This window comes from Sceloporus occidentalis, unplaced genomic scaffold, assembly GCF_023333645.1.
Source record: "Sceloporus occidentalis isolate IW3139 unplaced genomic scaffold, rSceOcc1.0.p SCAF_3, whole genome shotgun sequence".
NCBI lineage: Eukaryota > Metazoa > Chordata > Lepidosauria > Squamata > Phrynosomatidae > Sceloporus > Sceloporus occidentalis.
In genome coordinates this window covers 120799757-120812472 of record NW_028316983.1, presented here as the reverse complement: position 1 = coordinate 120812472, position 12716 = coordinate 120799757, and the positions used below count along the sequence as shown (strand labels likewise).

Sequence of the window (12716 nt, the reverse complement as noted above, 5' to 3'; positions counted from 1 at the left end):
CCCCTATAGACTCTCCCCCACTCCTGCTATTACATTTAGCTAACCTCCAGAAAGGACACTCACAGTTAAAGGAGCTGCTAGCCACTGCAGGCAGAAATTCTTTAGGGCACTGAGATAGAAAAGAGGGAAGGAATTATCTGGGCTGTAGATAGGCAATGAAGTCTCCACTGAGTAGTTATCATCGAGGTCTGAGGAGACTAAGTCAGTTTGTCCATGAGCAGGAACACGAGAGAAAACAGGCAACTTTAGAAAGGGTACAGGAAACAGGTTGGTAGCCCAACATGCATTTAGGAGGTGGAGCAATGGGTAGAAAACGTACCATGGTTAATGAAGACTACAGTGACACACACCTTGATTACATAATATTTGGTATACTGTAACATACTCTACATGAAGTTACCTCTGGAAACTGGTTGGAAACTTCAGCAAGCTGAAAATGCTGTGGCCAAGCTATTGACTGGTGCTGGCTGCTGGGATCATATGACCCTGCACCCCAACTCTTGTTGAAACAACTTTGCTGGCTGCCATTTCATTTCTGAGCACAATTAAAGAGTGCTGTTTTTAAATTTTAAAGTCCTACATGGCTTGGGTCCAGACTATGTGAAAGACTTTGGGACTTGACAGACTGCCCCTTTTAGCGCTGGACCAGGGCCACGATCTGGCCTTTCCATGGCACAAAAAAGGAGCTGCAAAAAGTGGATTTTTTGCAACACAGAAAGGGCACCATAGCCGCTAGTGTTGCAGCTTTTTAACACTCCTTTGGCACTGCACAGTATCATGCCAGTATGGGTGGAGAGGGGTGTGCATCATGCGGAAGCCATGCCCCAAATCCACCCCCAGGCCAGGGACGTGGCTAGGATTTTAGGAAGGGGGGGTCCAGGCTAAGTGCCACCATTATAATGGGGCTTGGGTGTGGCGGTGCAGCAGCACACACCATTCATTTTTCTAATGGAAGGGGGGGGGGTCCGGACCCCAAGAACACCCCCATTGGCTACGTCCCTGCCCAGGCTGGCTTTTATCTCCAGTCTGTACACCCGGATTATCTCCCTACAGAGGCCAGCACAAGCTTTAAGATCTACCGGGGATAGCTTTTTCTTGGACCTACCACCTTCATGGCATACCTGGTGAGGGAACAGGAGACACCTCTTTTCCAGGGATGCTCCCAGGCTGTCAAACTCCCTTCCAAGGGAAGTCTGGTTGGCCCCCTCCCTGCTCTTTTTCCTGGCAGGTGAAGATGTTTTTATTCAAGCAGTTTTAAACCAAGTAGTGGTTTTAAACCAAGTAGTGTCTATTGTGTGTTCTATTTTATTTTTTATATCTTTAATTAGTAATTATGTTTTAAATGTGTTTTTATCTATTTAGTAATTATGGTGTTTAATTTTTTAAAAAAACTTTTTAAAAAGACATATCTCCTCATGTTACCTGATGGGACTATTCCATATATTGCTCTGAAGAATGAATAGTATACTTAATTCATCTACATCATATTCAAGGACAAAGAAGGGACTGTATTCTCTATATGGACATATATTATTGTATGTATAGAATCATAGAATCGTAGAGTTGGAAGAGACCACAGGGCCATCCAGTCCAACCCCCTGCCATGCAGGAACACTCAAAGCATCCTGACAGATGGCCATCCAGCCTCTGTTTAAACACCTCCGAGGAAGGAGACTCCACCACTCTCTGAGGGAGTTTCTTCCACTGTCGATCAGCCATTACTGTCAGGAAGTTCCTCCTAATGTTGAGGTGGAATCTCTTTTCCTGCAGCTTGCATCCATAGCTCCGGGTCCTAGTCTCTGGAGCAGCAGAAAACAAGCTTGCTCCCTCCTCAATATGATATCCCTTCAAATATTTAAACAGGGCTATCATATCACCTCTTAACCTTCTCTTCTCCAGACTCAACATCCCCAACTCCCTGAGTCTTTCCTCATAGGGCATGGTTTCCAGACCCTTCACCATTTTAGTCACCCTCCTTTGGACATGCTCCAATTTCTCAATGTCCTTTTTGAATTGTGGTGCCCAGCACTTGACATAATATTCCAGGTGGGACCTGACCAAAGCAGAATAAAGTGGCATTATTACTTCCCTTGATCTAGACACTATACTTCTATTGATGCAGCCTAACATTGCATTGGCCTTTTAGCTGCCTCATCACACTGTTGACTCATGTTCAACTTGTGGTCTACTAGGACTCTCAGATCCCTTTCACACGTAGTTTCATCTAGCCAGGTGTCGCCCATCCTATATGTATGCATTTCATTTTTCTGCCATAAGTGCAGTACCTTACATTTCTCTGTGTTGAATTTCATTTTGTTAGCTTTGGCCCAGCTTTCTAGTCTATTCAGGTCATTTTGAATCTTGATCCTGTCCTCTGGGGTATTTGCTACTCCTCCTAATTTGGTGTCATCTGCAAATTTGATGAGTATGCCCCCAATTCTGTCATCCAAGTCATTGATAGAGATGTTGAATAACACTGGCCCCAGGACAGAGCCCTGTGGGACCCCACTGGTCACTTCTCTCCAGGATGAAAAGGAGCCATTGTTGAGCACCTTTTGGGTTTGGCCGGTCAACCAATTACAAATCCATGTAACAGCTGCCTTGTCTAGCCTACATTTCACTAGCTTGTTTGCAAGAATGTCATGGGGAACCCTGTCAAAAGCCTTACTGAAATAAAAATATACTATATCCACAGCATTCCCTTCATTTAACAAGCTGGTGATTTTATTTAAAAAAAGAGTTTTGTCTGGCATGACTTCTTTCTCTGAAATCCATGTTGACTTTTTGTGATTATGGCATTGCTTTCTAGATGTTCACAGACTCTCTGTTTAATGATCTGCTCTAGAATTTTTCCTGGTATTGATGTCAGATTAACTGGACGATAACTGTTGGGATCCTCTTTTTTCCCCTTTTTGAAGATGGGGACAACGTTTGCCTTTCTCCAGTCTGCTGGGACTTCTCCTGTTCTCTAGGAGTTCTCAAAGATCATTGCCAATGGCTCCGATATTACATTTGCCAGTTCTTTTAATACCCTTGGATGGAGTTCATCTGGTCCTGGAGACTTATATTCATCTAGATTAACCAGGTGTTCCTGTACTATCTCCTTACATTTCTCTGTATTATGTGATGAAATTCCTCATCCTCAGGTTGAGCACCCTTTGTCTTTTCTGAGAAGAATGAAGCAAAGGTGTTGAGTAATTCTGCCTTTTCTCTGTCCCCTGTTAGCATTTTGCTGTCTTCTCCACATAGTGGCCCTACCGTTTCCTTCTTTTTCCTTTTGCTGCAGACATATCCAAAAAAGGCCTTTTTATTGTTCTTAACCTCTCTAGCAAGTCTGAGTTCATTCTGCGCTTTAGCTTTTCTGACTTTACTCATGCTAACTATTCGATTGAATTCCTTTTTGGTGATTTCCCCCTTTTCCAATTTCTTATACATGTTCTGCTTAAAACTTATTAACTTGTTGTTATTGTTATTATTATTATTATTAGCTCAGTTGAAAGTTCCTTAGCCATTCATCCTGGGTTCTTGAGACATCTCCCATTTTTCTTCCTCATTGGAACTGTTTGTGCCTTCAGTATCTCCCTTTTGAGAAAGTCCCATCTGTCTTGAACTCCCTTCTCTTTTAGTATTCCTGACCACGGGATCATCATTCTTTAAGTTTACTGAAATCAGCTTTCCTAAAGTCTAGAATGCATGTCTGACTATGCACAGTGTCTGCTTTCCATTGTATAACAAACTCCAGAAGAACATGGTCACTTCCACCTAATGATCCCACCACTTGTATCCCATTAACCAAGTCATCCCTATTGCTTAGGATCAGATCTAACATAGCTGATCCCCTTGTTGCCTCTTCCACTTTTTGGAAAATGAAATTATCTTTGAGGCAAGTGAGGAATTTGCTAGACCTTGAGTATTAGGCTGAGTTTGACTTCCAGCAAATATCAGGACAGTTGAAGTCACCCAGTAACAAGATAAACAGAAGGGAGGCAAAGTCATCACCAAAAAGTGAAAGAGTCACTGATGAAACATTACAAATATCACGATACCTGAAACTGGACACAGGAGCTACACAAGGCTGAGGCAGTTTGAAAGGGGAAGGTGGGGCAAGAAACCATTTTGACATGTGCCATTTATTTACTACACAATAGTCATCAAGCACATAAAAGAACTCCAAAATGTACATTAAAACAACACTAACATTTCTTTGTAAAAGGGTTCATTCCTCTTAAACCATCACTTTCTGCTCCTCAAACTGACTGAGCCACCCCTTCAAATAATAATAATAATAATAATAATAACAACAATAATATATATCCTCCAAATCGAGGATCATTACACAAGGTCTTAGAAGGAGGAAAGGTCTGGGGGAAACTTTTTGTCTCAATCAGCAATCCAAACTTCTAAAAGACTGTTCGAGTGCATACCTCCTTTACTGTGGACTTTTTATTTCTCCATGAAAGTATACAGTATGTCTTTTGAGGGTGGGAGGAATGAGAGAGGCCTATTAGAGGACAATGACAGAGGGAGACAAAGGGTTAAGGGAAAGAATGCGAGATATAACAGTGGTAAAATCTGTGAACTTTAAGCAAATTCACCAACTTGCTTGAAATCTGTCTTGGAGTCTTTATTATCAGCATCACCTAAGACTATTTTTTTTAAAATTTTTATTTTATTTTTTGTTAAATATACCTCTGCAGGGCACAATCACATACAATCAATACGATTGGTAAATTACATGAGCTTTATCCCAAGCATATATGCACCAAAATGTCAAAAAAGTTATTTAAAAAAATGAACTCCACCCAAAAAGGTGATAATGACTTAAGAATGTCTCGGGGAGACTGGTACAATCCTAAAAAGACCAAAGGAAACTTGGCTTAATCCCCCCTCCCCTCATGTACACAGAGAACCATAAAGGATGCACACACATATAAAGAAATTCCACAACTGGAAATGGCCAGGGGGCTCTTGAAGGGAAAGCGGAGAAGGTTTGATGAACAAAAATAAGGAGCACAATCTAGATTACTGACTGCCAGTCTTTGAAAAGTAATAAAAATGCCACCATGCTACTGATAAGGTTGCCTTCAAGGAAAGGGGTACATGGTTAGCAAAGAGGCTGCTTACATAGCAAGCAGAGACTGCAAGGCAATTGTAAACTCACAATAGGCAGCAGAGAATCCCTTTATGGGTGTGTATAGAGCTTAAAACACAAAGCTGTAAAGACAGCTGGCAACATAGTTTGCATTACTAGTAAATCATGCTCCCCATCCCTGGCTGTCTTACCTAATGCTACACTTGGAAAGAGCGCCTATGTAAATCCAGTTGTGGGATTCTGATCCAGTTACACAATCTGGTTTTGGATGCCAAAGACTTGTGAGTATTGTCTGCCACAACAAACTAACATTAACAACAAGAGGGCACAGAGGTGGTCTTCTTGCACTCATCCCACACATTCAGTGGAACTTGAGTGGAAGATATTCCCACTTACAGTTGTGCCAAACAACACTTTACCATACACAAAAGCAAACAAATTTTGTTTATAGCAAACACCAAATACTCCACAGGATTTTGTTTTATAAAGATATGTATACATGTAACATCAGCATGTCTAATACTTTAATTTTCAGAGAGAGAGAGAGAGAGAGAGAGAGAGAGAGAAATTGCATTTTTAAGTATTACATTTTTTCTTTTAGAAAAAAACCCAAGCTGTTAATATTTTTCACCTAAAATTAGATAATTTTGTTTGTGAAAAAAAGCATCAAGGTGGCCATACATATGCAAGTTATTTAGACACAGGCAACTTATATTAGTCATCAGAACAGAAGCTATTCAGTCATCAATTAGTAACTGTAGCTATTATTAAAATCTTAATGTATCATCACAATGAAAACTGGGAGTGATCACTGCCTCTCAAAATCTCAAGGAGAAATGAAAATTTTTGAGCAATAATATTTCATTAAAACAGCCAAGACTCTACTGCCATATCCAACACAATGTATATATCACAGAAACCCCATTGCGGGGGACAATGTGGACCTAGTGATCTATCCTTCTAGTAAATACAGAACCATCTTTGGGCTGATTAGGCAAAATCAAAATTCTTGTCACTTTTTAATTTTAATTAATTAGCTGATGAGTACTCAACAAGTTATCCTGGAAAACACAGAGTGCTATTTTCAAAGACTTGCTGCTGAACGTTCAAACTGAATTCCAAAAAAACTCAAGGTCAGGCTATAAACTGGGGTGATGGTGAATTTGAAAGAACCCTTCTTTTGGTAGAGCTTTGTGGATTCCTACTCTATGACCACAAAATCTTGTTCTGCTCCCTCTAAAAAAATCTAGTTAGCTGCTATTCATGTCCTACAAATGCTTGACTAACTACAATTTCTAAACATTAAATTGTGGTTCATTTTAACCAACAATTCATTCAAAGAAGCTAGTATAATAAACTACAACTTGCAGCTGGCATTTCAACAAACCAGAGATTAGTCGGAGTTTTGCCAGGTTCACAGAAAATGACAAGCTGCATTTAATATGAAACTCAATTAAAAGCTTCCACTCTCATGGCTGGCTTGAGAGGGAAATGTGAGCCTGATTCTTGATGTGATTCATGTTTTTAACACTAAACCATGAATTACCAATATTGTCCAAATATGCTCAATGTGTAATTCTTTACTTCTGGTTTTCTGGAACAAATCATTGTGGAGATTGGATGTATAATATAACTGCTGGCAATAGTTACCTCAATGCCACTGAGTTTAATTAATAATATTAATTTTTGACTTAGTAAAAGATACTAAACCAAGCAAATATCTAGACATTTGATCTGGGTAGGTTTGTCAGATCATAATCTGGAGGTTCTGTCTGCCTCCATTTGTTCTGAGAGAAGGGGAGAAAATACACACCACTCCTATCCAATACACTATAGACTATAGGTGTAAAATTAGGAGTCCTGCTTACAGGAGCACGCAGGTTATGGGGACAGATACTGCTGCCTGCGTAACTTGAAAGGAATAGGCAGGTAGCAAGATTACAACCTGGCCAGTCTACCTCAGGAAACCAAAAAAAGGTAAATTCCATAGAAAGAATACAGAAACACATAGATCATAATGAAAGATATGGCTAAGACTGAGGATAATAGCTAGGAGAATAACTCCTTGAACTGTTTATTTTTAAAAACAACCCATGCTTTTAAAGTCAGCAGAACTGTAAATACAGTGCTTTTTCACTTAGATACTACTGTCTTTATGGTGAATACACTGATGAGTCTCTGAACAGATGGGCTGCTGTTAAGCTTGACAAGCAGATAGATGAGTATAAGATGTCACATTTCCAGGATACAACTTAGCACACTTTCTGCAGCAAAGCACCACAGATGTATCTGGGAAAATTAGCATGTAGTGTGTTTGTATGCATTTGTTTCTGCAAATCTCATTCCATTTAGAGGGTACTTCTATTTTTCGGTCTTGTTTCAGTTGTTGTTTTTTTTTAAATCCTTATATTAAGTTTACTGTGCTGCAATAGAAAATTTAAAGCAGGAAAAATGAAATTAAATAGACCAGTTTTTAGAAAAAACAAGCCCTTTCTCTGATAGTTGTAAACTGAAGTGGGAGAATGTTCGAGAATTGTTGAAAAATGGATAAAGGTATTAGATTAAATGGCTGCAAGTGTGCTGATGCTTAAACACATCATTTCTGAAATGTGCTTATAATTCACCATCACTATTTTGTAAGGCTTGACAGTCATGAGCTTTTACATTTTTCTATCACTGTTAATAGCTGAAAACATAAAACACCACAAGATTTCAAATTCAGCCTGGCTAGTCCAGTAAAATAGTAGAAAAGGAAAATTAAAACAAAAACAAACAAATAATGAAATACAAGTCTTTGGCTCTCCTTGAAGAAAAAGGCTATTTTCCCAGATTTATACAGACCCCCTCATTTGCCTACCAGTAGGGGCAATACCACAATTGTTCATCATTGAGTAATAACATCATTAGAAAAGGCAACTTCACAGAAGTTATTGGCTAAGCAAATTCATCTGAATGCTATATTTTGAGGCAGCAAGCTGTCAACAGGTATATGATCATGGAAGATGATAGGGCATGTCTGAAGAGGACATATGAAAGGACAAGAGGGAAGAATAGAAAAGTCAGAATGCATTCTGCAACCCCTGAGTGGCCAAAAACATTCAAGTGACTTTGATAGGCTAAGAACAAAAATGTTTTAAATGTGCATGAAAGGGAGCAGGAATTAAATTTCTGCATACACCTAGTCGTTGTTTTAATGTCATTCTGAAATCTGGGCCATTAGCTAATTTCTTTAAAATTTACCTGCAGTCTGTCATAAAACTTGCTTGACATTAAATCATCAAGCAGTTTTTAAATTAGACAGATTGCAAAGCCTACTTTACAATGTAATAGCAGCTATGTATGAGGGGCCACATCTCATTCATCTCAGTGCATTTTAGCAGTGTTTAAAGTGAATAAGGGATTTAAAAGAAAAATAATAAACACCACAGTGGAAAGAAAGTGTTAATCCTAAAATGCTTCACTAATCACATCTGTGAGTCTGATTCTAATTTTCTCACAGAACAGTGTGTCACAAACCTAGGCTCATATACAAAAAAGGTTAAGTAGTCACCTATGATCATGGCATAGACATGCACATGTATTATTTGTTTCAATCTTTCCTCACTGATTGAAGGCAAAGATTTTCTGAATTGTTCAGTGACCAAAAGGATAGGATTTGAAGCTGATGGCAAGACAAACAGATTTTGGAACCTATAGGTGGTTTCAAAAGCCAAACATGTTATGGACTTCATACATCAACCTGAATTCTACCACTGGATAGAAACCACAAATGAGGGGAAACATTCCTTTGATGCAGGGGGATCTCCAGCTGATTTTATATTTCTAAAGTTTATATACTAATTTCAATTCAAGATTCAGAAAATAGGAAGCCACTCAGTTATTGCACAGGAGTTGTTTCTTAGTATTTCTTCCATCTTTGTTCTTACATGGAAGAAAGGATTCCTATCTTGCCCACATATTAAATGGTACTGCAAAGTTTTAGTATATGGACACAAGAAAAAGATTACAGTAATGCCAGGTGGGAATTACATTAATACAGATTCTCTCACTTAAAAGACAGTACATTTCACCTAAACTTCTCTTTTCTTCATTTGCTATGTGCTCACCTTTACATTTCACCAAAAAAGGAGAAAGAAAACAGGAAACTAAGCCAATATCAATGGGGTTTACACAGGTTAAACAAAACTATTTGCTTGTGTAAACAGGACATTAACCTAAATAGAACACTGCACACAAAGTACAACTACAGGAAGGCAGTGAGACAAATACTAAGAGGTTTCATTTTCAAGCTCACATTGAGCACGTAATTTTATAGCAGAAACCTCTTCACTTGTGTCAATAATACCATTTTCACACATTCTCTTCATATTTCAATTAATAGATGTACAGTATGGAGTTCAGGAATGTGTATACCTGTATTATCCTTGCCCACAAATGTGCCCATACAGCATGCCTGTGCCAACTGTGAGCTTGCTATCTACAATTTGAACTTCTACAGACGGCAAGCCCCAGCTTTTTCAATGGGTGCAGTGCATGTGCATGTGAAGGTGCAAGCAGGCATGCACGCTAATTGAAAAGAACAGGATTTAAGTTCTTGGCTTTTTTGCTATCTACAGGGGGGTCTGGAACGGATCCCCCATGGATAGCAAGGGCGTACTGTATAATGTACAGCCATATGAATATTTGAAATGGGCTAATGAACACATGTAGGTAAGGAACAGCTGGGCTTGAAGAATGATCCTGCTCTATATAGTTACTATACATTAATATATATCTTTAAACATACACACCTTAGCAGTATGAAAATTTATATTCTCTCTTCCCTGTAGTTAGTAAACACTAATTAGAACAGAAAAACATCTCCTTTCTAATATATGAGGTTTAATTTTCTAAATAAAAAAAAAACAATATTCTGGACTAGGCCAATCATATTAAGAATAATGCTTTTGGTTAATGGAAAACATGTACTGCATTGTGAGAAAAGAGATGAAAAAGAATCTTTATAAAGAAAGTTAGTCAGATTGATTGTTTCATTGCTTTCTTGATACTATTTTGTTTGCCTCGTTAAGAAAGTGGAAAGTTGTGATGGACATTCTCAACCTAGCAGTTCTTATAAAGAAAAGTTATTCTACCAGACATTAATGGAAGGGTGTGGAGGTGATAGAATGAAGGGAAAGTATTTCTGATATATGATATAGTGTAGTTTAAGAGAAGTGGAAGAGAGAGAAAATACCATTTGAAAGTTCTTTTCAATGCCTCTACCTCCCAGGTGTTTTATAACAGCTGCCTTCATGTGAAAAATTATTAAAATACCCCCCTATATATGTGTATATACAGATATAACTGCATATATATGTTTGTGTATATATACATACATAGTTATTTATTTTTTAAATAAAAATGAATGCTCGAATCCCAAGCCACTATGTGTATCAGATTTTTAGTCAGTGAGATCTGCAGGGTAGAATCCAATTCAATGTGAAATAGTATATAAATGTGGTGCCTTGACTAAGCAAATTAAATAATCACTACTCAGAAGAGTGTTCTGCTTGGACTCTCCTACTGGTAGGCAACAGAGGACTGTATCCTCTCCCATTTTGTTTTATCATATAGATGCAAAACAGCTGAAGGATGTTTTTACTCTAAGGGAAGAAAAATAACCTAAAACAAGATTAATAATCTTCTGCTTTTACCCAACCAAAGCAATGCTTCAACTTATTACATAGCCAGTGTTTTCTGAGATTTACTAGTCCAATTAATATATAGAAACAAGTCTAAAAGATGCATGGAAGCTTTTAAAAAGATTTCCACTCAGAGTTTCTCAGCCCATATAAAAACAGGAGAGAATGAGGAAAAAGTCAAAATTGCATAGCCTGCAACAGTGGCATTTGAAGAGCAGTTATAAAAGCAATGGAATCTAGAGAAACAAGAAGATTTTCCATCTTATGTAGGTCCAGAAGAGTGTTGCTTTTAAGACAGAACTAGTAAAAATAGAAATTAGAACTTTGATTTTCTTGGAGGCCAACTGTCCCTTTTATCCAGAGAAGGCTCTGACTGTGCAATGAATTTCCCCTCAAAATGGGTCAGTAACGTCTAAGAACAAGTTTAGATACAATCAAGACTGTAAGAGGAAATGCAAAGTAGAAGGGGTGTGCATTTCTCATTTCTACGCTTTACCATCACATAAAAAAAAAAAATCAAACTTTTAACAGCTCTCTGCATGTGCTGATGACAAAGCTTCCTGACATTATAATATCATTCAACACCCACTCTCAAGATGCACTAAACAATGCAGAAGCTGTTTTGGACATACAAAAGAAGCAAGGAAAGTGACCTTTACTTCTCATCCTAATCCCCACATCTTTATCTCATTTAAATCCATCCTACACTTATTTCCAGATTAATCCTACTTAGATGGTCGTCGTCTTTCATCTACACATCAATGCAGCTACTATACAGGTGCTGCCTTTCAAAAGTGTATTTTATATCAGATGAACAGCTAAGCACTGCTACACACTTCAGAAATCAGTTAAAAATCATTTCAGCTCTGAGGGGTTTTTTTCCTGTTCTATGACATTTACTATTGCTGAGGTGACATAAAATGCTTCACAACCTAAAGCATCAAACCATTAAAAATATTATGGATAATGACAGGATCTAGCATCTATGAGGAGAGTTACTTTCCAAAATTCTGCTACACAGGAACAGGAAATTTAGAGCTTCCTACTTCATCTCGCATTTCCTATTTTCTTTTTAACTCACAGAAAGCAATGGTGAGTGAGCCTGTTATGGAGAGGAGAAAAGAGGCCTAGAAGGAATTATACACTGGGTATGTAATAATACCAAAATAAAAGAAAAAAATCTACCTCATTAAGATCATACAATTAATCAAACAGAGTGTGTGTGTGTGTCTATATATATAATATCTGTTTTTTAAAGCCCTGGCATCCAAGGCATCCAAAGTTATTAAAATAAAGTTCATTCACAGAACAAAAACAAATTTAATCTGAGTTGCTTGCAGATACTGCTAATTTTCATTTTTTTTTAATTAAAAAATGTGTTAATGTGAACTATGTGCAGGGTTTGTTTCTACTAGTGGTGTTGTGCACATTGTCTCAGGCCCTGCTGTTGTTGCAGTTCTTGCTCATTGTCTCCCATTGTCCCAAGGAAGGGAAGTTGTAACCCTTGACAGAAGTGGAGGGACATTTCTCATTCCTTCAGGGAGCAGAAGTGGGCGCAGCTCCAGTCCTCTGTGTGTCCTGGTCATCTCCTCCCCCTTCAGTATCCTCCGACAAGCTCAGAGCTGTAGTTTTGTTTGTGAGAAGGCCAATATTTTCCTGGGTTGAAGCTGATCCATTTGGAACATCATTGCTGAGGAATTAATTCCAAAAAGTGAAATGAACATCAATAGCAATGGAGTAAGGAGAGATGAGAGAGAAACTGAATAAAGTTCAGAACCTGAACGTGATTGGTTCTATTATGCCAGGTTGCCCCCATTAATAATAATATGGCTTTATCTATGATGAGAAGTTTGTGACACAACAGCAAACACAGCTTTAAGAGTCACAGTAAAGGCCCTAAATTCTCACTGAAGACAAACATGTATGTTGAAGTGAAGTGGAAC

The 12716-nt window shown here is 38.2% G+C and overlaps 1 protein-coding gene across 4 annotated transcripts in view; it reads right to left on the bottom strand.

Moving 5' to 3' along the window:
- Nucleotides 1–4649: 4649 nt before the first annotated feature.
- The window catches only part of RC3H1 (ring finger and CCCH-type domains 1), an 86914-nt gene continuing 78847 nt past the window's right edge, over nt 4650–12716 (bottom strand). For all 4 annotated transcript variants that reach the window (XM_089515984.1, XM_089515983.1, XM_089515982.1 and 1 more), the window contains one exon: nt 4650–12463. In XM_089515984.1, the coding sequence (XP_089372110.1) occupies nt 12310–12463 (154 nt within the window). In that variant the 3' untranslated portion in view covers nt 4650–12309. The remainder of the gene's footprint in view (nt 12464–12716) is intronic.